Source organism: Accipiter gentilis, chromosome 34, assembly GCF_929443795.1.
Source record: "Accipiter gentilis chromosome 34, bAccGen1.1, whole genome shotgun sequence".
In the NCBI taxonomy this organism is placed as follows: Eukaryota; Metazoa; Chordata; class Aves; order Accipitriformes; family Accipitridae; genus Astur; species Astur gentilis.
In genome coordinates this window covers 16,032,873-16,057,555 of record NC_064913.1, presented here as the reverse complement: position 1 = coordinate 16,057,555, position 24,683 = coordinate 16,032,873, and the positions used below count along the sequence as shown (strand labels likewise).

The 24,683-nt window shown below is 50.9% G+C and overlaps 1 protein-coding gene across 1 annotated transcript; it reads right to left on the bottom strand.

Annotated features, from left to right (window-relative positions):
- Positions 1-1,461: 1,461 nt before the first annotated feature.
- Positions 1,462-24,188, bottom strand: LOC126034572 (solute carrier family 23 member 1-like). Its single transcript, XM_049792421.1, has 12 exons — positions 23,672-24,188; positions 19,995-20,144; positions 18,546-18,703; positions 14,631-14,790; positions 13,105-13,286; positions 9,631-9,751; positions 9,346-9,502; positions 8,904-9,157; positions 5,553-5,717; positions 5,104-5,212; positions 3,942-4,037; positions 1,462-2,758 (listed from the first exon to the last, which is right to left on the bottom strand). The coding sequence occupies exons 1-12, from the start codon at positions 23,723-23,725 to the stop codon at positions 2,490-2,492; spliced, it is 1,875 nt and encodes a 624-aa protein (XP_049648378.1). The 5' UTR covers positions 23,726-24,188; the 3' UTR covers positions 1,462-2,489.
- Between the last annotated feature and the right edge of the window lie 495 nt (positions 24,189-24,683).

Below are 24,683 nucleotides of genomic sequence, written 5' to 3'. Positions count from 1 at the left end.
CTCCATCCTTGGGGTGGGGAACAAAAAGCCAGCTGAAGACTGATTTTTGTAGGAAGCCTATGCCAATATTATTTTTTTTAACAGGGCTAAAGCAAATCTAAACCTCTGGCACTTGCCAGCATCCTAACATGTCTTAGGAGGAGAAGCAAAAAGATACGGCTGCAGCCTCCACAGAGCTGACACAGAGCCAGTAAAATTACTGCGGGTTCCCCGCTTGTGCTTCCCACCTTGCTTTTTCCGTGTGGGGATCCCAACCATAGCACCAGAGGAAATAGTCTTGCATGGAAGACGGAGCATCTGAAGGCCGTGTAGCACAGCAGGTTTGGGCCCTGTTGGTGTGGCGCGTGTACCTCGTTCGTTAGCCGTGTGTCCTGATCCCATCTAAACCACTCCGCGGTGTGTGGCAGGTCTGGCCAGCAGCAGCCTGGCAGCTTCAGTACAGGACAGGGGAAGAGGGTGATGTAGACTGACAACTGGCTTTCACACACGTGCTACAGCACAAGTAAATTCGAGAGTGACGATGAGTAAGACATGGGTTTGTCTGCCGGATCCCCTGGGAGCATAGGCTGGCTCTAAATGAGCTTAGAGACGTAGTCAAGGTTGAAGAAGATACCAGAGCTGAGATGCCTGGGAATAGTCATCTCTGTAAAATCTGTGATGGGGGGTGGGGATCAGATATACTTAAAGGTACAAATCATTTTCTCTCCCAAAGACATAACAACCACAGTCTTCAACGGAGGCACTCCAACCTGCCCGTAGGAACAAACTACTTTATACCATAATGTTTCCTCCCTTCGGATCCCAGTGCTCACACAATTGATCTATTCAGTCTTCATTCACTCCCAAAGCAAAAAAAAAAAAAAAAACCCAACAATATATTTCTTACCGATAAAACAAGCCACATACCGCTACAGCTGCAGGACGGGACTAAAGAACAGGACTGTAATAGCCATGAGGAATAAAGGCTTTTCATTGAAACCACCAGATTTTGTTCAGTCTTGAGACGAGAGGGCAAACGGGGCATCGTACCGTGGCCTTCAGCTGTCCGATGGAGGGCACAGAGAAGATGGGGTCAGATTTGTCTCGGAGAACAGTGACAGGACAAGAGGCAACAGACACAAGGTGAAGCATTAGAAATTGCAGTTAGCCGCAAGGGAAAACGCTTTTCACCGTGAAGGTGGTCAGACACGGGAGCAGGCTGCCCGCAGAGGCTATGGCTCTCCATCCCGAGCTCACTGGACACTGGCCTCCGCAGCCTGGTCTAACAGGACCAGCTCTGAGCAGGGGCTGGCCCAGGTGACCTCCGGAGATCCCTTCCAACCTGAATTACCCTGCGATTCTTTGAATACTACCTGCCACTTGCTATGGCAATAACCCGGAGAAATATCATTACACTGTACATTTTATTTATTTAAAAAAAAAAAATAAAAAAATCTAAGTATAAATCTCAGTGCAGGAAACACAAGCTTATGCTACAGCAACAGTGTTAGCACACACCACCGGCAACCAGCACCACATGCAATCACATCATATATGGCCATATAGGTTAAGGCTGTTTCTGCTGATAGCGGACAGGAGCAAGAATCTGCAAACCATTTTCCAGAGAAGTAGTTGTCACCGCACAGTCACCACACCAGACCAAACAGGTACAGTGGAGGGACACAGGACGTAGCAGGGGTGCATCAGATTGTGAGCAGAAGACTTTTCTATGATTCTTTCATCTTTGTAGGGTTTGGTGCCCTGGGGAAGCTGGCTCTCCTGACGCTGCTCCCAGTACCCCAGGTGGGACTCATTTCTGTGAAGCTGGGCTTTTCTGCTAGGTCAAGAACCTAAGTAAGATCTCTAGATTCCCTCTGTGGTCTAAGGTGGGAGAGGCACGTTCAGAAGACAATCCATCCCATTAACTGTAGTCTCCTCTCTTGGAACAACATTCATTTGACTGACTTTAAAGTATGGCAATAGGGAATGAGATGAATCACGACCTAGAGGTGCCCACTCCTTCCCCTTGGCCAGGACGAGGTGTAAACCACAAGCTGAGAGGTGAGCGTTGCCTTTACAGATCTTTAAGGTGGTGGGGATTGGCCTCAGCCCAAGGGATGCCACGTCGGGGATGCCTTCTTCTCCTGTGGCCCCTTGAGCGGCCCGGGCAGGGGACAGAAAGAGCTCTGCTTCAGCTGAACGGCTGCTCCTTGGGGTCCCCAAGGCTCAGCGCAAGGAAGGAGACTGAACATCTTTTTCGGGCATTTCTTGGGCTTTTGTGTTCCCCAACAGGGATTATGTTTTTTCCTAGGCAGGCAGGCAGGAGCAGAGAGGAGAAAAATAACTCCTTCGTGGTCACCAGTGGCGCAGGGGACAGAGCTGGGAAGAGAAAGACGTTATCATTCTCCTGCTCCAGCCTCTAACAGCTGCCAGCTTATGTTCAAATGACGGGGGCTGCAGACACACTTCAGACCTCTGCTTCTGAGACGAGTTCACCTGCAGGCCAGTTCTTATATCCTTGTGTCAGCACCTATCTCAGAGTCTCTTTCTGAGCTTGCCTTTACACTGCTTTCCTGTCCAGCAGCCTTCAGTTCATCCATTCTCTTGCCGCCAGGTTGTCTTTTGGGGCAAGCGGGGAGATACCGAAACCAAGAGACAGCACCGTGTTTGGTACCTATGCCAAACGGAAGATCGTAGACTTTGGAAACGAGCTGAGAGTTGTCCGCCTCTCCCCTGTGGCTATGCTTCCATGCCAGGAGCCCCCGCTCCTCCTGGGTTCCTGCAACAGCAAAAATGAGATCCTTGTGTTTAAAACAGGGGGTGTTCCAGGCGTAGGACTGCCTTGTGTGCCTCACACCCACTTCTCAAATCCCAGCAGACCCAGCACAACACACAGATTCCTTGCACTTAAACCCTTCTAGCTCCGAAGCTCTTTACAAAAATTCACTAATGAGCTTCTAGGCAATGCCCATCTTCCTGCAACAGCCTCCAGATAAGCAGTCTTCTCCACTGCTTTCCATGGGAATCAAGTATACCAAACCAGGTTGTCACAAGCCATGGGGGATCCAAGAACTGTTCAAAGAGGGGGTTCATACAGTCCAAAGAAAACAAGGCTGGACGTTAACTGCCCAGATACTGCGGAGTGGGGCAGTAAGGTTTAGCTTGCAATTACTAGTCAGTCGCAGGCGTTTACCCTAGCCGAGGAATCCCTAAGTGCCTGTAATTCTTGCAGCAGCTGTGTCCCTCTTGGGAAAAGGAGTAAGCACACCTGTAAATTCTGCCCAAAGGAGCTGAAGATCAAGGGCTACAAGAAAATTAATGAGCCAAAAGGAGATTGGCTTTCCAAGAAGCCCGAGACGGTCAAAGAATCTGGTTAACAGAGTGTCCTTCCTGCTCTTTTTATGTAGCAGAAAAGAGGGTTTCCTCTCCCATTCTTATGCCGTCCCTCTCCAGGCTCGATGAAAATCAGAGGCTCTTTGCTGGCTGGGAGGGCCAGCTGCAGGTGCTATATCCCATCTTTGGTCACCAGCCTTTCCTACTGTTTTCCACTGCTGTGGCACCAGTTCAGCCCCAGTTTTAGCAGCTCTCACAAGGAGGCACGCCTTGGCTCCTTCCATTCTTGTAGTTGCCTTTCTCTCTCCTTTCAACCAGCAACATGGCTCTAGGCTGGCATTTTCCCTAAAAGACATTTTTCCCAAATAAACGTTTTCCTCAGACTGGGTCGTTCCTGAAAAATGAGTTAGTTTTTGATAAGCTGCTGTTTTCCAGCCAGAGACCATTTCAGTGATGGATCAGTCTCCGGTTCCTCACCCCTCTCTGGGAAGAGCTCAGTGACATGGTGTTTCATGGTTGCTAGCACAACCCCTACCCACAGAGCAGCAGTCATGAAGACAAAAAATACTAGGAAACAAACCTTAGGGCAAGCACAAACTAGTAGCTTAGCTCATTTCAGCAAATCCTACCTGGAATGGTGTTATCGAGGATAAACCCCAGGAGTCCGCCCACAAACATGCCAGTGGTGAGAAGCACCTGGATCACCTGGTCCAGCTGGATGATTCCTAGCAGAAAAATAAAGCTTTGGATAGTGGTGCGGGGAGACGCATGTCTGACCAGCAACATACCCAGCGCCAAGAGGCTGCAAGCTGCACGCTTGTTTAAACAAGACTTGCGAATCCCAAAGCAGAGCTTAAAGATTTGGCAACGCAAGGGAGATTGATCTCTCTGCCAGTTTCAGACCTACAGTTTTATTCTGCATAATTATTCACTGACCCAGCTGCCGGTGGGCAGGAGATGACTCATAAATACATTAAGAGCCTATTAACAGTGCAGACCACAGCACTGCCCCAGAAAAAGCCGCCTTCTGCTCCAAACACGTTCTGCATCTCCACGACACAAACACCAAGCAGTTCCCTATGAAAGCAGGAGCTTCAGTTCCCAAAGAAATACTGGTGTATTTAGCATGGGATTTCACCACAAGTTAATCAGGTGTGATGTTTCTCCATGAGGGCTAAGAGACAGGAGCAAAGCTCAGTGGCACTGAGCATCTGATAGATCGTCTATAGCGTGTGTGATTTGTGGGCCCAGGTCTTTCAACAGCGCACCCAGCATGCCATATATACCTTAAGAGAGGACACTACGGCCTCTGTGAGGAACACATTAGTCACACAAAACACGATGAAGGGGTAACTGTTGGAGGACAGGAACTTTCAATAACGTGAACTTGGTGGAATTTAGTAGAGGAGTCTGCTCTTGCATTTCAGTAGCACAAAGTTTTATTGTGTATGAGCAGCTAAGAAAGCCTCGTTCATTGAGATCTTGATCAGGATTCAGCCCTGGAGTATTCTCTTGCCCCAGCCCAGGAACATGTCCCAGGGAAGGGCTCTGCAACCCTTCGCCCAACAGGAGTCTGGCGAGGTGCAGTCACTGACCAAGAGCAGAGATTTCTACACCAGAGCTGTGCATCAGAGCAAAGAGCAAGAAGAGCCCTCCCAGAAAGAAACAGGCAACAGGCAAAGCACAGGTTTCAGGGTTTTATCAGAAAAACCTGCATTTTAAAAGATTTCTCTGGATCAGCCTTTGCTTCAGTTTTATGCTACAGAAAATGTGTCTGATGTCGCTTCTTACCTGTTTCCAGCAGAGTACTATTTTTGCTTGCCCAGTTGGGAACCGTGAGGCCAGCAAATACAGAAAATCCAAAGATAAAGATATTTCTGGAGGAGTTCATATCTGTGTACTGCACAGAGAAATTGTATACGTTATGTTTGGAATTACCCGGATCTGCAGATTACCACTGCGTTCATGAGACACGCTCGGGTGTAAACACCGCACGCAGGAGCGGACCCGGGCAGCAGCCCTGGTGCTGCTGGGGTGTTAGTGATCCTCCTGCCCCGACCAGGGAGCCCTCTGCGATTTAACCCCTCCGGGTACGTCCCCTCATCTTCACCCGAGGGACCGCCAATGCACGGGTTTGCGTTTGCTGCAGCGCAGTTACGCCTGACTCAGCCGGGTGCGAACCTGACTGGAAACCAAAGTCCCCTTCCCTGGGGATGCAACGGCGCTCGCACAGCTGTTACCTGCAAATTGGAAATCCCCACTGCCGTGATAACTCCGAACATCACGAGGAACATGCCTCCGATCACGGGGCCGGGTATGCTGGCAAGCATCGCCCCGACTTTCCCGAAGATGCCGCCCAGGAGCATGGCGCAGGCACCGGCAACGATCACCGTTCGACTCCCTACCTGGGGCAAGAGGAAGAGGAGGCAGTCGCGCACGAACCGGCGCGGAGAGGCGAGGGACGGCGGGCTCCAGCGCCAGCCTGCCGGGCAGGGGCTGCGCCTCTGGCCGAAGCGCTCGATGGCACGTTCGGCCACAGGTTGAGGGGCAGCCGCCGGCGAGCTGGGATGCTCGCGCTGCGTGGGAAGCATCAGTATTTGCACACTAGTAAATACTCATCACGAAAGGCACTCCGAGAGCAATCGTGGAGCCACACCTATTTACTTGGTGTTATCCTCTCTCCTACTGCCGTCAGGACTTTAACGGTTTGCTGTTAAACAAAAAATGTATTATTAAGAGCACAGTAATCCCACACACACAGCTTTGCTCTCGCTCCAGCCTAGAAACGTCTTGGCATATCCACAGGCGGGCACTGCAAGCACCCAGTCAATTCACTGGACGACCCTCCCAGCAGGGTTTGGATTGCCATCTAAAAACGGCTTTCAATGAGGTGTCCCACACCAATCCCTCCATTCCCTGGAGACCAAGACTTGGGAGACCAGAGCTGGCTGGCTGCTCCAGTCCCAAGCTCTGGGATCTGGTATGTCCTTTCCATGGTCAACGAGTGGCTAATAAGAAGCATAGAAGTCTCTTGGTCTGTCCCTATCTCTCATCACCCATCTAGCTTCAGCAAAACCACTTTTTTCTCTTTTTTTTTCCCCTAGGAAGAGCCAGGGTGGCCTTTTCTTGGTTGGGCACTACAACAAAGACAGGGCAAAGCACTAAGCCATGCCTTTCATCCAGATCTGTTAGAGCATGCGAATAGGAAAGAAAAAGAGTATCTGCCAAACAAAGGGATGAGAGAGACATTTACAGGCTATGGAAACTAAAAAGAAAAGCAGCAATATTTATTAGACTTTCAAGTCAAGATACGCCTTGCCACACCAAAACTTGGACAGCTTCAAGAATCACGCTAAGATTTACAACGTTCTTGTCTTAGGCAAGGAAACTCTGTAATCCTCTGCAAACATTTTATAATTCAATTAAATATTTTAATCCCTCCCTTTAAATATCTGAAGAATGTCATATTTACAGGACAGGCTTTTTGTGAATGCTTTTACCAAAAAAATTCCCAGTAACTAGTAGTTTCTCTTTTTAAGTATTTCTTAAACATGTTCCTTTAAAATACTTTAAGTCTTACTTGATTGTGAAAGATAAATGAAAAAGATTTGGTGAGGCATTTCAAAATAAAATCATGCACTGCCTTCAGGTGGGCTTTTTATATTCCTTGGCTTAAAACCTTGGCACACCATTACCATCAAAACTGTAATCCAATAAAAGCCAACAGATCTATTTGTTCCAGGATTAGAATGAAGATTCAGATTCTTAATTTGCCAAAATGTCGAATTACCCAGTTGACCTTAAAGGCAAATCCACTGATACCACAACCGTGAGCATATGCTGCTAAAGCCTCTAGTTTAGAGTTTGTTTCAATTACGTCAGGGAAACAGGAAAATCAGTTCTCTTTCTTAAGGTCGAAGAAACTGCACAGTTCCCTACAATCTACATGGTGCCTCTGAGGTCTTTACCTCGCCTTAAAATCCTCCTCCTCTTTTCTTGGAAATGAGAGCTTAGTACTGGCATGCTGGGCTTGATCAAGCAGCTTAAATATAGGTGCCTGGTGCCATTTAAGATGTTGCACCGTGGCAGCTTCCAGCAGCTTCTCCTTGCCTTACCTGACAGCCCCTGGGGATATCCGAGATCTCCAAAGCGGCTTCAGGTGGTGCTGGACGCCTCTGCTTAAGCAGAGGAAACAAGTCCCTTGCATTTCTATTTGTTACGGAAAAATGTGTTTCCCACGTAAAAAACAAAACAAAATCTGCCTTGTGCTCTCAGCATCCCCATCTATCCCAGCCGGAGTCTTTACACTGATTTAAGGTTGACTGACAGGAGGCTGTATTTTCTGCCCTCTTAAGTGTGAACAAAGTGAGCAGAGGTGGGATCTAAGGGAAACATCTCTCCTGAGTCGGCAAGGATGGCATGTCCACGTGAAGGACTTAGCGTACATGGGGCCAACACCTCCTATACTGTGATAATTGTGAGTCTGGGCACTTCTGCACTCTGCTACATCCCATAGGCACAAGGTATGCAGCAAACTACGTGTCAGGAAAGAATGGGCTCAGGAATGTGGTCAGTATGCACAGATTTCATAGTGACAAGGTACATGTGGCGACGGACTAAACTGGACTCCACGCAGACATCCAGACAGCCCTTGCTGCTGGAAGCAGCCACCTCGGTCAAACACTAACGCTTCAGTCTGTGAAAAACGGTTATTGTGAGTGAGGTTTATAAAATCCAGTGAAATAAGCAATATTACAGAGTGGGAGCCATAAGTCAGATTCTGCACCTATTTACTGACTCACAGCTCTGCTGACATGACATTGCTTATTTGACAATGATTTTAAAATGTTCTCCAGTTGGCTGGCGGATGTACCCATCCCCCTGGCTGTAAAGCTTAGCGAAAATCTACCATCTGATTGTCAAGCTTATCTCTGGAAATTTCTTTCCTTTGTAAGAGCAGTAAGATACTGAAGGGATTCACAAAACCTTACAGAGAGGTAAAAACATAAACCTTTGCCATCACATATTATAATCCCAAAGAAACAGCCTACCTTTCACATGATTGCCATCCTTGGGTTATAAAAATTCTGGATCTGAAGCCCTATTAAATATTTTCTTTTCTTTGCTTTTCCTTTCTTTCCCTTTCTCTTCTTTCCTTTTCTTTCCCTTTCTTTTCTTTCATTTTCTCTTTTCTTCTCCTCTCCTCTTTATAAATGTATTTAGGAAGACAGATAGACAGAGAGAGAGACAGACAGGCGGATAGTCTTTGATAAAGTCAGTCCTCGGGAAGTTTCCAGGTGTAGCTCAGGTGTGACCCGCTCCCTCTGGTCTCACCTAAGCCACGTGCCGTGGGTAACAGCCGCGCGCTCGTCCCACGCGCAGACCACCGGCAGACGAAGGGACGGACCGGCCGCCCCCGTGAGACGACTCGTAGCGCTGCCGTGGTGGTCGCCCACACGCCAGGACACATTTTATCCCCCCAGTGCCTTGCAGAAGGTGGACTAAGATCGCATCCCAGGTCCCTCCATCGTACAAACACCCCCCCAGGGAGGGCCACGGCACCGCAGCCCCCCTGCCGCGACGAGGCTCACCTTGGTGATGCCCAGGGCCCCCACGTTCTCGCTGTACGACGTGGTGCCGTTCCCCGTCCCCCAAGCCCCGGCCAGGAGGCAGCCGATGCCTTCCACCCCGATCCCGCGGCTGATGGCGTGTTTCGGCGGCGGCGGGGCCCCGCACAGGCGGGCGCAGGCGTAGTAATCTCCCACGGACTCCAGCATGGAAGAAATCACCCCGGCTAAGATGCCGAATATCCCAGCCAGGCTGACGGTCGGCATTCCCCACTGGCCTGCAAGTAAAGAGCTCGGTTCGGGCCGGTGGGGCACGTTTGCCCCGAAATCTATGGCGGGCTGGGGCGCAGAGAACAGCGGGGATGTTTGCGGGTGTTTGCCTGATTTTTGGCATAAGCGCAGGCACAAGCTGGAGCGGGGAGCAGCACGGCGGGATGGGGAAAAGCAGGGGAGGGGGTAGCGGTACCTGGGTAAGGCAGCCGAAACCAGGGAGCCTGGGACAAAACGTCCCCACGGGTGTCCGTCCGGGCCAGGTGGCCGTAGATGGAGGGGTCCGCGGGGAGGACGTCGGTCACCGTCAGCACGTAGCAGAGCAGCCAGCTCAGGGAGAGCCCCAGCAGCACCTGCCCATCACACGCAGCAGTGGGGTCCCCTTAGGGTACGGCCGTGTCCCCGGCACAGCTTGGGGGGGGGGGGGGGGACACACAATCCCTCTGCCACGATCACCGGGTCTCCAAAAACCCCAACGTACCGGGAAGATCTGGAAGAGGTAGACCGGAGAGAGGTGGCACTTCTTGCCTCTCTGGTAAGACGGCAGCGGCACAGAGACATCCTTCAGGTACTGAGAGAACAGAACTATAAAAGAAATAGTCCTAGGAGGAGGGAAAACCAGACCGTGAGACAAAGCGGGCGCCCAGCTGCCCACCTGTCCCCACATTAACTGAAGACCTGCTACCCAAGGACCCCGGACTCCAGAGGACCCCAAAAAACAGGCTCTCAGCACCGGAGGGTGGCTCCCCACCCCACCAAGCCTGAGGTGGTACAAGCTTTCCTCCATACTCCACCCATCGCTCCTCTGCATTTGGGAGCATTTTTTCCCCCCCTTTTGTTTCAAGACTGATCCCCCAGACAGTGCATCAGTGAGTACGACACAGTTGCAGGAAGCTTTAAAAATGACACTTGAGTAAAAGAAAGACCTGAGAAATGTGCAAGGTCCAGGCAGGCTATGTAGGAATCTGTCCCTGAATCTCTGTGTAATTCAGATACACTGGAAATACAGGATTTAGTGGTTTCCTGATTTCAGGTTTACCGATGCTGCGCCGCAAGTGGCAAAAAGCTCCTAAATGGCACAGAGTAAAAGAAAGAGGATTTGATTCAGCTGTGCAAGTGCCTGTTTTGAAAGAAAAAAAGCCACGGTGGGACTGCGGGGCTGCACAGCGGAGGGGTCCCCCAAGGCAGGGGTGCTCACGTGTGCCCCTGGCAGCACCCGGGGCTCGTTCTGGTGGCAGCGACCATGAGGCGCAGCTCCTCTCCCATCCCTCGCGTAGGACACGTCCCCTGGGAACGGCAGCACAGCCGGGTGCGCTCACAGCGAGACCTGTCTGCCCGCCGTGCGTGTGTCCCCCCAGGACGGGCAACCAGATGAAGGTGGAGGGAGCACAGAGTGGGCAGCCCACCTTGATTGCTGAGCTGGTAGAAGACCTTGGACATTTTCCTCCTGTGTTAACCAGGCCTCTGAAGGGCTCCTTTTTTTATAACAGGTCTAAATTGTATACATTGAGTGAATTCATCCAGACAGGATTTGGTGAGAAATGGATTGCACCAGCTGAAGTGCACTGACGGCGCAGGGAGAACTGGTAGTTTTCCACACGTGAAAAGGTGACGAGCTGTAGGGGCAATATTCACGGGCAGGCGGAACACCAGCAGTGCAAAGGAAACGCTGACCTCACCTCGCCGCAAAGACACACCACGACATACAGCCGAAGGTTATCTACCAGTCACAATTCAAAGCACCGAAGGACGGGAGGCAGAAAGTCTGAGGAGGAGCTGGTTTCCATTTCTAAAGCTACAGAGCCCAGACAGACTGCGTCAGTGCACATTTTGTGCGTTTGCACTAACAAAGGTGCTCACGGCCTTATGAATCACTGCAGAGCCGTCGTCTATCTCGGGTAGGTGTCACTGCTTGTTATTCAGGTTGCCTGACACATTCCATTAACAAATGCTATTTTCAGCTGCTTATAATTCTGCCTAACTTTACCCATTCAGGATGAAAATTTCCATGGAAAACGTCTGCCTCAGGGCAAGTATTTCTGGAAAAATATATCCCAAACCTATTTCAAAGTGTGATGTTCAGGAAATAGACATAGTACCTAGCCTGTCTTAAGAGGTCATTTTGCCTTGAGCAGTAGCAGGGTCTGCTTATGACCTGGAGGAGAAATTTGACATTTAGTAGAACTTTTTCTCTGGGGTAAAAGATACTGCTCTTTCTCACAAAAACCTGCTCAGGTATGCTCAGTCTGTAACAATGATCATTCATCCCAGGTCCCAAGCAGTCAGGAGAAACATCTCAGGCTTTAGCATTTGCAGCCCATAAAGATTCTGAGTCTTCTGAGTACGTCCCAGCCTTGCCCAGCAATGAACTGTGTATGGACCATCACCAGAGAGCGAGTGAGCACACGCTACACCAGTTTCTTGAGGCAACGGTGGGTATCGCCCATCATGGGGGCTCTGGGATGTGGTGGGGCTGAACAGAAAGGCTGAGACCACATGGCTCATGTCTTCCACCTTCTTCATCACCGCTCTCCCTCTTTCCCTAATGACACTCGTGGAGCATGGAGAAGGCAGCAAAAGAGGACGCAACTGAGATGACTCAGAGCACGACGATCAGGTTGGGGCTAAGGTGTCTGAGTCAGGAAGGAAAGGACTGGGATTAGTACGGGTAGAAGAGGGGACAGAAATGAACCAGACAGAAAGGGTGACCCGGGTTGAGAGGAGGGGCACAGGCTGGAGGACTGGGACCCTGTTAATGGAGCAGCACAGTTGGACAAAGAAGTCAAGCGAGAGTCTGAGGTTAGGAGCCAGTGGCTGGAGAAGGGAGGCAGAAAAAGGAGGTAGTCCAGACAAGGATATACAGTTTGAAGGGAAAATTCAGACTGGCTAAGCAAAGGGGCTAGGACAAAATCACCAGAGCTGGAGAACAAGGACAACAAGCCAGAGATATGGTGGGAGAAACAATGGCGAAAGGAAAGCTGGGTCGCAGGCAGAATTTGGAGTTGTATGGGATGCTGGTGGAAGAGACCAGTTAGGTGAGGAACTGGGGGTGGAGAAGAGAGGTGGCTTTTGGGGTCTGGGAGGGCAGGTGCAGGGAGGAGAAGAAAATGAGAGCAGTGGACTGGAGCACGTCCCCACAACGGCGCGCTGCCTTCCCGGGGCTGCAGTCAAGCCCGGCCCCTGAGTCTCCAAAGGCAACTCAGAAAGCACTAGCAAACTGATGGGAGCCCACAGAGAGGGTAACAACCTACTCCTGTTGCATGTTATCCCAAGCTGAAGTCTGCATTAAGGATGTGAAGGTGCCAAATCTGCAGGGGAACCAGACAGTGGCATCTCTACTTTTTTAATTCATTTCTGGAATACCAAGGAAATTCTGCCACCAAGCACACTCGTACACTCATGCACAAGGGCACTCACACCGATGTGCCTGAAAGAGCACTCAATGCTGCAAAGCCACATGCGCAGACATTTCCAGAGCCCCCCAGGCCCTCTGTGGAGAAAACAACTCCTCTTCATCATGTGAAAACAACACATAAAGTACCAGCTATTTTAACTCAAGGAATACCTAACTCTGAGTGCCCAACTTTGTCATTTTAGGAATGTCTTTTTAACTTAAATAATGGGTGTGTAAGACAGTGTACGCACACAACTGTGATGGAGATTGCCCCTAGGAACAACACAGGGGAAAGACATTTCTCTGCTGACCCATGAATTTTGGATTTTCACAAAAATCAGAATTTTTTAACTCATTTGGGGGGTTTTGCTTTGTTGCTGAGGGCTCTAACCTCCTGGGGGTGGGGGAACTATGCCACGCTGCTGCCTTGCACAAGCCTGCCGTACGTTAACGCTCAACAAATAACCCTCGAACCCAGGGGAACCCTGCTACAGACTGCAACACTTAGTTTCGTATTAGAGGTAGGCGGTTTCAGCTTTCCCACGGGGAAGGGAGACTTACATGAATGCTATGCCCCAGTGCTGCCCAGCCTCGTCCCCAGCTGAGTCAAAGAGAGGTAGCGCGACCAAGGTGATGGTGGGGGCAATTGTCAGGGGGCCGATGAACCTCATCAGAAATCCGATCAGGCCAGAAAATCCAACCAAGATTTGAAAGCAGGAAGCTACAATGATAGCTCCTTGCACCTAGAAAAACGGAGGAAGAGAGCAGAGGTTGGAGGGAGCTCCAGGTGTTGAGCCTTTCCTTCGTACGTCGGTGCAAATCCAGCGTCAGAGCCAGGCTCAGCCTCCAGTGACAGACTGGCACGGGGGCCTCCCGCTGTCTACAGCAAAGCCTGGCTGAGCATTTTGTGTGGGGAAGGACCACCAAGGGACCAGCAGACCAACTCGCCCCTTGGCTGACGGAGTTAGACCTCATTTTGTTCCAGAGACCCCTTATTCCCCGTCCTCTTGGGCCACCCAAGCATGCATCAGCTTCCCTGCACTCTCTCCTCCTGCTCCCCCAAAACGCATGGGAAAAGCTTTTGCTCTGAAAACGGGAGCAGGGCCATGGTCTCTACTCATCTCCCATCTGGGAAGGGCTTGGGGCACTTCAGCACACTGGTAGGGCAGGTGGGTCATTACAGCCTCTGTTTTTTTCTGAATATTGGTTTCCCTCCGGGGACACATTTATCACCCTGAACTTTCCCGTGCTGGACAATCACTGCTGAGTAGCCAGCAATTACATCCTGAAATGCTGTTTACTGCTCATGTCAGCCCCAGGCAGGGGACTCGGGGTGAGGCTGCTCTCTGCCTTCACAGGTTTGGTGATAAATCCAGGCTGGGTCCTCTGTGGTGCTGAGCACCTTCCCTTCCCTGGCTCCAGAAGGAATAGGAACACGAGGGCTGGGGTTTCTCCCAGCCTAAAGGGAGAAGGCAGCAGTGCCCTTGTGATAGATTTACATGTACCAGTAGGGAGGGCAGCCTGTGCTGCACAGCAAATCCTTCGTGAGCTCGCACTTCACAAGTGCTTTGCAAAGCACCTCAACGATCGGATCGACAGAGGCAAATTTAGCCACTTACTCTGATGAGGCAATAGATGTAGAACAAGACAGCGAGATCCCTGATCTCTCCTCCTCTCTTTTGACTACCTAAGAATGCACTTTTCCTTAATATTTACAGTAAGTTTTGCCCTCGCATTTCTTTTTACTAGGTTTCCTGTGCTTAGACAGGGTCCCTTCCTTGGAGACATCTTCCCTCCCTTCCTTCCTCAAGGTTACCCATGCTTCATGGAGAAGGAATCTGGCTGGACCAGTGGAGACTTGGCAGGGACCATAAATCACCCAAGGTCTGCGTGTCCCCCGTTCAGCAGCAGTGAAGCACCTGCTTTTTTGCCAGAAAATAGATGCTTAGGAAGCTGCAACGGGGTGAGGGCCAAGGTCCGTTGGGGATGGAGGGTTCTCCAGCAATGATGGCCCTGCCGCAGTCAGGCGCCCTTCTGAAGGCAAACAGCCCTGATACAGAGCAGGTGCCGCTGAAAATGTAATATACCTCTCGCATCCGCGTCTGCCAGACTTCGATGAACTCTGGTGAAGAGGCATTCACCAGGGTGGCATTCTGTGTCCACGCAGGGCACTTCCACTTGGGAAGAGACAGCATGGCCAGGGTGGGGGTCAGGAACGCAAAAGTCCCTCCCTGAATAATAGGCAACCTGGAAGGAGAGCAGAGGGAAAAGATGATAAGTGAGAATGCTAGAAACCCAGCTGCACAGGGGGTGAGAGAAAGGAAAGCAAAATAAATTTAAAAATCAGTCTGCCTATGGCCTCTGGCGGTATCTCTTGAAATGTTCTGGTGGGTCTCCAGCACTGACCACGGGTGGGAATTGCTGCCCATTGCACTCAAGAGCAATGGCCCGGGGTGGGAAGAGCTCAGGTTCAAACACCAGCAATGGAGGGACACATCAGTGCTGCAGTCAAATTCTGCTACCCCACGTTAAGGAAAAAGTAGTTGTCTTAAGGCATGGTGAGACAACGGAGCTGCACAGAGTAAAACAACAACCAAAGGAAAAAGCTGGAGGAGAGGAGAAGACCAAGGAAGAAAGACGGTGAGACTCTGAAGAAAAGCTCAGCATCAACCCAGGCCCAAATCTTGCCAATATCCAGTTGCTTCCTCTGTCCCTTTCAGCTGCCTTGGTTTTCTTCACAACCTGCTCGTGAGCACAAGGACGTGCACTGGCTGCTCCCCACGTCACAACCATCCTCAGACTGAAGGCAGTAGAAAACGGGACTTGGCCTTTAGTACACCAGGTTTTAAAGCTAATTCCTCTGCCCTGTTTCCATGGTCACTGATAAGGAGACCTGCGTGGATGGGTCCGAGACCATGGCTCTCCCCCCACGCCGTGTGTCTCCTGGCTTAGAGGAACCCTCACTCTGGAGACCCTCAGGCTATATCGTAAGGAGCTCGCACCTCCAGAGATGCTCAGCACCGGCTTCGTACAGAGCTTTGTACAGCGGAGCCGGTGCTCCCGGGAGCTCCGCCAGCCTCTTCTCTGTCCACCCATGGAGAAACGGAGACAGAGACCTCAAAGTCCTGACTGGCTCTTCAAAGCCCCGCAGGCATTAAGCCCCCACCGCAGCGTAAGTCGTTTTGTCTGTTCCTCTAACGTGCTCGAAAAACCCAAAGCTGCCCGAGGGCGCGGGATGGCACAGCAGCTCTGAACCAGCGGAGGAAGGACTCCGAGGTGCCTCTGGTTCCTCCATTTAGGAAGCTGCCCCCAAAGCGACCTCTCCTTGTGCCAGGAGCTCTCGTGCTGCCTGCTCAGAAAAGCAGCGGGGCAATGAGCCGGGCAAGTGCTTTTGTAGGGCACGGATTTCCCTGAACCAGAGGCATTCCCACCATTCTCTGGAAAGCACTGAAAAATCAGAGACGGCATAGCTGTATCAGCACCACGTCTCTGTCACCTAAAACAAATATTTATACCACTGCAATTACTCATGCCATGCACAACCAAAGCACTGTCAAAGCTTTGCCAGTAAGTTATATTTGAATATCAGTCATCCGTGGAGTCACTTATTTACGGCACTCGGCCAAATATGTTGCAGCCTTCAAAGGATTTTGCTGGGCAAGGCAAAAAGCAAACAAAAAGAAACAGAGAAGGCCCAGTGCCACCACTGTTGAATTAACAATAGATTTACAGCTCCCGCTGCATTGGCCCTCGAGCTATTTCACAGCCAGCGCTGGCACGGATGGGCGTAGGGCAAACGGGGGTGCTGAGGCGCTGCATACGGGGTACGCTGAGCTCTTTCCAGCGGGGTTTGCAAGAGGGAAAACTGCAGGTTTAGGGAAGGAAATGTCACGCTCTGATCATCACTACATGATGTCCGAGAGTCTGCTAAGAAGAGCTCACCGTAATGGCAAGCGAGCTGTCTCTCCCCTCAGGACCCTCTTGGACAGTGTCTCCAGTGACTGTCTGGGACCCGTCGCTGCTTTTTCACACTGTGTAACGTGACTCAGCTGCAGGTTGCAGTGGGTCGGGCTTTTCTCTTGGCTATTGCTTCTGGAGGGCTGCTTCTGTACCGCGCTTGCTCTGGGTGGGAACCTCCCCAGCTTCACGGCCAGTTCCCATCCGTTCGTTCATGTGCCAACATTGTCTTTTAGCCAAAACGGTTTCTCCTCCCTGATGCCCCCCTGCTTCTCTCCCAGACCAGTTGCAGGCTGCAGCCGTACCCCTCTGAGCCGCCCCTTTGCCACGCTAGCCAGGCCAGACGGTCTGCCTTCCCCGTGCCACGTGAACAGATCATCTCCATACCTCTTCTCCTCTGAATTAGCCTTTCTCAAATACAGACACGGGGAACCATGCAGAGTGCTTAGCTGAGGGCTCCCAGGGCCTTGGAGAGTGGCACGGATGTTTTCCAGGAAAAAGCATCCCTTCCAACTCATTATTTACCACTTTTCTGGCTGGTGACTTATGGCTATCAACTACTACAGGGTTTTAGAAAACAGTAAAAGGAGAAAAAAAAAAAAAAAAATCTGCTTCCAACTGTCTCCTCAGGCTTGGTTTGCCTCCGGCTACGTGGCAGGCTGAGTCCCACCTTCCCTGCAGGAATGTCCTCCCGCCTTACAGTTGGGGCCAGCGACAAGGCAATTGCATCCTCAGCACAGCAAAAGCCATTCAAGCTTATCTTATGGGCAGAACTCCTTACCACTTAATTTGAGCTCTTGTTCCTCATTTAGCTATTCAGCCCCAGGAGAGGCTCCCTGCTACTCTTTCATCCTCAGCTAACAGCAAGCCGGGGACGTCACAGCTCTCAGGAATTCACCGAGGAGTTTCGGGGGCTGCCTGGGAGGACTCCAGCCTGAATCGCACCAGCAGCCACAGCCACGCTCAAGCACCCCAGCCTGAATTTAACCAAACTGCGAAGAACAGGATTCTGTCTTTTTTTGTGGCCAGGGTGTCCCCCCCACCTCCACTAACCCTGTTGTAATGTAGGAGAAGGGGAGCACCCTCCGGGGAGAGGTTTGCCTACAGCCATTTCCTAAGACAGAGATGGAAAAGTTGCACTGGGGAAAGAAACAGGAGAAGTAAAAACATTTTGTGGAGCTGGCAGTTGACCAGTGATTTGATGGTAGAAGAGTTTCAACCAGGTCCCTCTGATTCAGAAGCCAAAGAATGTGTGATTTTTGCCTTTGAGGCAAGAAGCACAAGTTCCCACCATATTGGAGGTAAAAACAGCCTGTGGAAAGAGAGGAGCAGCTCCAGTGTTATGACAAGGGGAATAAAAGAAATTTTGCAAGGCTAGCAAAGATACAGGGTCTTTGTGGCAAGGGGGAGTGCTTGCAGTCATGTCTCTTATTAAGTATTTCATCTTCTGGGTAGTGAATGGCAACTCCATGCTCATCTCCTCACCACCAGCTCTTCAACAGCTCAGCAGCAAAGAGGATTTACCTTGCTTACATTCAGATTGTGCCACAAATCCCTGAACATGGGAAGTTAACAGGACGTGCTGCAGAGCTCCTCCCTGAGTCCCGAAACGGTGGCAGACGGGCTTCAATTTCTCCCAGTTATCCCCAGCCCTAGAGTTTCCTACAGGATCTGTGCTCCCTTGATCCCAGGTCCAGATCAGAAGGGTCCTGCCTCAGCTGGAGGATCCCTGGGATAAGGAGCAAGCAGATACTGTTTAATGCATGTTTCAACACTTTATTATTTTGCAGGACACACTCCTTATTAGCCAAACCAAAGGTGCATCAAGTACCAGGAGGAGATGCGAAAGTCAGAACAGCGAGGTAGCCCTGCACAGCTATCACATACAGCTATTTCAGGGTGCTTTGGCACGTGCCCCGACTGCCGAAGGGCAGCAAACGTCCCCCACTGACAGACAAACTCTACAGCAGACTGGTGGCCGAGCACGTAGTCATTGCAGCTACAAACTGTTTTGTCACGTGTCCCGTTTCTTGCATTTGGCCTACCTGACTCCGAAGAAGACTTGCAGGAGGGTGCAAATCCCTGAGACGAAGAAGATGGTGCTGATCAGGTGGCTCTGGGTGAGGAGGTCGTGCTGGAGGCAAAGCTCTTTGGAGAGGATCAGCGGGACGGCTACGAGACCTCCCATGGCTGTCAGGAAATGCTAGGAGCCACAGAGAAAGACTGGGTGAAGAAGGACACCCAACTGGCTGTATATTATTACCAAGTTGTTGAGGGAAATCTAAAAGTAACTCACAAGTGTTTGGGTGATACTAGCATTACCCATTCTTCTTTTTTTGGCAGCTTTAATGCTCTGTTAGGGGCTGTTCCAAAGCACCTACAAGAACTGCAATGCAGCCCCCCAAACTTCTCCCACTTTCCATGCCCAAAGACCTTTTGTAGTGCTCTGGACTCCCCAGACCACTGTCAGACACAACCAGTTTACCCCCAGCACCTGCAGACAAAGCTGTCGGGGCGACTCTTCCAGGAAGGTGGGGACATCCCAAGGTAAAGGGAGAGAGCGATCAGGCAAAGTGGATGCCAGTGCTTCAGTCCATCTCATTTGCACCACAAAGGATAGCATAAAAAGTTGGCAAATTGGGGCTACCCATTCTTTGCTATCAGTAGCTTTTCTTAAACAGTGCAATTATGGATAACTGTAAAAAATTCCAAAGAATGGAAAAATCAGGCATTGCATTTTTCAGAAGAGTCACAGACATATTTCTACAATACCTTCCATTAGTTACTAAATCTGAAAATAACTTTTCAAACTTATTTTTGCTTTAAATAATTAACCTTAGTTGTTAGTTCTCACCTCAGAGCACAGGACTGCAGTGGTGGAGCTGGTGGCATTCAGAAACTCACTGTGTTCATTAGAGGCACGTTTCATTAAAATTATGATGCAGGTGTGTTCAGAAAACCTTGGTTTAATACACTTTAAATTTGAGATAACTGTTTAGGGAAACAAAGTACAAACTGCCCACCAAGCTCCAAGCACAGTCCATTGTTACCTTAATGACTCTGAGGTCTCTCTTCCCTGAGGCTCTGTACCCAGCACGGCACTGGTGGCACTGGGTCATTTAACACGCCTGGCCACGGACACCAGCCAAAGCGGCGTGGGCCCTTCTGCTTAGTTTTTATTGCCATGGGAAGGCAGAAGTTCACAAGCCCTTACGCATTTGGCTGCCTTACGCCGAGGCATCCAACCTGCTCGTACTAACTCTTTGGCCCCAGCCCCGGGGACTCTGCCTCCTCATTTACGCTTCAAGAGGCGCAGCGCAGCGGTGGGCACAAGGATAACCGTGGGTGCTCGGGGGGCGGTGGGAAGGACTCCAGTCATGCCCAGCGAAGGTAAAGCACTCCCAAAATCAGGTTTCACCCCCCTTAACCAGCTGAAGAGCCATTAAACTTCCACCCACCCCCAGTCTCCACCTGCTCCCTCCCCCCCGTCGCACCTGAATGCCCAAAAGGATGCACAGGTACCAGGGGGGCACATCGGTGATGGTGTAGGCAAGCTTGCTGCCGCCGTGGCCGGTGCCTCTGCCTCTCCGTGGGTCCCGGGCAGCGCAATCCGTTGAGGAGCAGGAGCAGCTCCCATCTTCACCCTGGGCAACAGGGAAGAGCCTTCGTTAGCCACAGCCCGGCCCTGCAGGCAGCCAGCAGCTGCCTCTCTTGCGGCCACGCTCCACGTCTTGCGAGAACATCTCACGTGTAGTTGTCAACGGGATAAAAAAGAAGAGCAAGGGGGGAAATTGAAACAGAGGTACAAACACCTGTGGAAAACTTCCATATGCACGTGTGCGTCTAGACCAGAAGAAACATTAGAGGGTGTCTCAACCTCAAAGGGGCGTCTGGACAAAGTGCGTTAGTATCATTAATGTCCAGCTAAGGATGGAGAAACCGCAACCAAAAGCAAGGAAGAGCGTGCAGTGGGTTAATCAGTGAAAGCTGCAGTGTCCCCTGGTCTCTGTCCCTCCTGGCTGTCCCACCCAAACAGCGCTTTTGATAAAACACGCTGAAACAACTCCGCCACCGCTAAAGACAGAGCAGAAGCATGTTTCATATTTCATTTTCTTAAGCCTTCCTCTTTCCCGTCTCCTTACGCTCACCCTTACAAACGTTCTGCCTCGATAAACACACCTGCCCTGTGTCTTACTAGAACAACTCGTTCCTACAGAGGAACAGGGCGAAACGCAGGGACACCAGTGGATGGGGCGTCCCAGCGTCCGTTTCAAAGGAGCCGACTGGGAGCAGAGCTAGCGGGGTGCTGCCCCAGGTATGCGGAATGGCACCCGGAGGGACGCCCCAGGGTGGGGGCAGCACCGGGGACCTGGACACAGCCTGGGGACCTGGGGTCTCAGGGAGGTGGTGGGCTCTGAAGTAGCTCCCCAGGAAGGCTGGGATCCCCTCCCAGGCAGCGAAAAGCCCCGGGAGACGCCTCGCAGAGTTTAGTTATACAAAGACGCGTTTTGCCAAGGAAAATAAAAATAATTGCTTTGCTTCAGTTGCCACAGCTTTTAAGCTAAGTAAATGCCCCCAGTCATGCGGTCCTCCTTCCAACCTACCCTGACCCCTGTGCACACACGTGTGCGCACACACACACGTGTGCGCACACACACGTGCACACACACTCTGCCTGGGCAACACGCACCCCATGCGCACAAACGTCCCACGCACATCCCGCCTGCACGTATACGTGTCCCCCCCGGAACACACACGCATGTGGTAGAGGGAGGCTGCCTGGAAAGCCACAACATTTTGAGCCAAGTGCAAAAGGTAATTAAGATCCCAAACCGTTTGTTTCATCGACCCTTCTCCAGCCAGCCGGTCCCCAGCATGCCAGCAGCGGAGGGCTTTCCTGGGCTGGGATGCCCTGCTCTGTCAGGCAGGGACAGAAACCTGCCGTCAGGAGAAGCTCAACCAGTTTGTCAGCAGCAAACTTTTTTTTTTTTTTTTTTTTTTTTAAATCCTCCAAGTCCTGCTGGAACCTGGGGACACCGAAATGCCCAGCAAAGAGAGGTGCCTGCAGTAACACTCACAGCCTACCTACCGATGGAGGCAAACAGCTAACGCTGCGGTCCCGAAATGAGGATGTAAAGTTAATGTTATGTTCAGTTGTAAATTTTGCAGGTGTGACAGATTAATCCTGAAAGACTTTGTCATTTGCCTGAAACCTCCAGGTTTCCATTCTTGTGGCTGAGTCTCCAAAGTCCCATTTTAGATCACGCTGTTGAAAATGTGCTATGTAATACCTTTTAAACGCAGTGTATTTATCCAGCCTAGGCAGGCTGGGAGCACTACAAATACTTCAAAATAGATAGGTGAAGACAGAGTTAATTCAAACTGAACTCAGGCATGAACTTCAAGACCAAAAGGCATTCCTGAATAACTCCCTGGGGAGACATTTTCATTTCAGAACAAGAGAGCCCGAGCTGTGGATTAACAATTGTACAGCAAGGTACTTAAGACTGCCCATGCCCGGAGTTATTTGGGGACATCTACTCCTGAAAAACACCACGGGTAGATGGATCCTAAGCTAGGCAGACAGCGGTAAGCTCCTTTCCTTGCATTACAACTTTTCCCATGTTAACCAGGAGGCATATTCCAACCGGGCAGAGCCTGTGCCAGCAGCAGCCCCGCATGATCATCACATGAAAACCTCCCCCAGGAGCTGGAGGGAGCAAGTGGGGCTCCGCGGGAGAAGGATGGAGCCGAGATAACAGGACCAGAGGCAACGGGCTCAAGCTGAAACAAGGGAGGTCCTGTCCTAACATCAGGAAACACTTTTTCGCTGTGAGGCTGACAAGTACTGCGCAGGTTACCCGGAGAGACTCCATCCTTAGAGAGATTAAAAAACTGTCCGGACGCGGTGCTGGGCAACCGGCTCTAGGTGACCCTGCTTGAGTAGGGGGGGTGGAGAAGTTGACCTCAGAGGTCCCTTCCGACCTCAGCCGGGCTGCGATGCTGAGATGCTGGCAGGAGGACACGGCAGGAGCGGTCTGGAGCTGGGAAGGGGAACCGCTGCTGGGGGTCCCAGCCCAGCTGCTGCCATGAACCCAGGGGACCAGGACACCCTCCGTGTGCCTCAGGCTCCTGGCACAGAACCAAGGCCCTCCACAGCATCTTAAATAAGCGCATCGGGAAGGCAGTCAGAAACCGAGCTGCTTGAACCGCAGGTAAAAGCCCTCAGTCTTCCACCTTCTTTGGGGCAATTCACACCAGAGGAAGTCACAAGCCTGATCCGCGTTATGGCAGAACAGGTAGAAACAGAGACCCCGTTAAGAACAGCAACAGAAAACCTCTGACTTGCTCGGAGCATCTCCCTGAGGCTCTGCCCGCCGCTGGCACAGCTGCCCACCTCCAGCGCTCTCAGAAGCCCACCGAGAGTTACCCAAGAAATGGGAGACACGTACACCGGCAGGTTGAACGCCCGGACGGGTGGTCTGTACCCAGGTACCAAGATGGATGCAGGACCCCACTCCGCTCCTGCTGTCAGAACGTACGCAGCTCTTTTCGTTTCTGGTGGAGGTGACCCCTCTGCTGGGAGATAGAAGGGGGCTGCCCTGCCCCAGGCCCCTGCCCTACGGCTGTTACAGCATTTCCAGGGCACTGCACACCCCATTTACAGCTTTTACTGCCCTGCTATGGCTCTACAGGGTGTCTTCCCCAGCAGACTCCCCAGTCCCTTTTTCACGATTCACCCACTAGAAATAGGTCCAGAAGACAGAGAAACATTCTTCACTAGGCTAAATATCTATTGTGATTTCACTAATTAATACGTTAAATGCTCTACCCAGGGACACAGCCACAAGGAGCCACGAGCTGTCTTGCTTTTCGGTACAGACACACTTGCACTGCCATTCGTCTATGCTATCGTTTTAGAAATAATGGAGAGAAAAGAACTTAAAAGGGCACCAGAGAGTAGAAAGTACGCTGAGTTTTCAGCAGCAGCAGCAGGCTGTCCTGAGAAAATCATTCCTCGGATTCCTGAGATAAAGGAGGCGAGACAGACGTTACCACACACCAGCATCCTTGCAGCCAGCCCAAGCCCCCTGGCTCTCCCGTCCTCCTCCTGTCGCTGGGCTCGCACCCGTTTATGCAAGAATTACCCCTCAGAGATGAGCAGACTCACCACGAAGCTGGGGTTATCTAGCCCGTTGAGCTCTTTGTCTGAGGAGGGGGTCATGCCTTCCACTTGCCTTCGCCAACTGCCTTAAAAAAGAAAGACCAGTAAGAAGAGGAAAGCCTCCCAAATCGCTGCTTCTCCCAGTCAACACAGCCCTAAAGAAATGGGGTGAGAAGATGCAGAAGCTGGACTTCAGGAGTCAACCGGCACTCAGTCCTAGCTATTCATGTGAGCTGTATCACAGAAGTATTTCCTTTCCCTTGGCTTATATAAGTGACTCCTTTTCTCCAGCTGATTAGAGGACCGGCATTCAAACCAAACTGGAAAGCAGCCCTTCCCTGGACTGAGTGAATCAGTAATTGATGGCACAAAAAACTTCCTCCGTAGGTAAGGATGCGAGGAGGTATCAGAGAGGCGAGACATTTCCTTGTTTTCCTGGCACAGCCTTGAAACTTGTTGCTTCATTATTGATTCAACAGCAACTTGCCTTTTCCCTGTGGGCTGGGCGTGTTTGAAGAGCTTTGTGCTGATCTTTACAAAATTCAATTTCTAGAGGGTTTCACTTATTCTGCATGTAAACTACTGTGTATTTTGGCTTAGGTACAAACATCGTCATCTTGTATGATAATCCTATTAAAACATGAAAAGAATGAGGATTTTACTGGGAACCTATTTAAGGCAGCAACCAATAAAGTCATCAAAACGTGACACCAGGGAGGAATAAAAGACATAAGACTGAAAAAGGAATACTTCCTACTAAGGATCCTGGCTGAATGGGTGATCACTGGATGCCCCAAAGCATAATTACCTTCCTCTTAATAAGTAGCAAATGGTGTTAATGCTCTGTCAAGCCATTCTAGCCACCCCACCCCAGCCCTCCTCAGATTAAGTATCTATTTAATTTAACGGCTTCCCAAGGCAGTGAACTTCCCCGACCAGCTGCAGAGAGCTCCTGAGGAGAGGGACATGTTATCGCCTACACTCAGTGACCACCCATTGGGAACATCTCCTGGTTTCT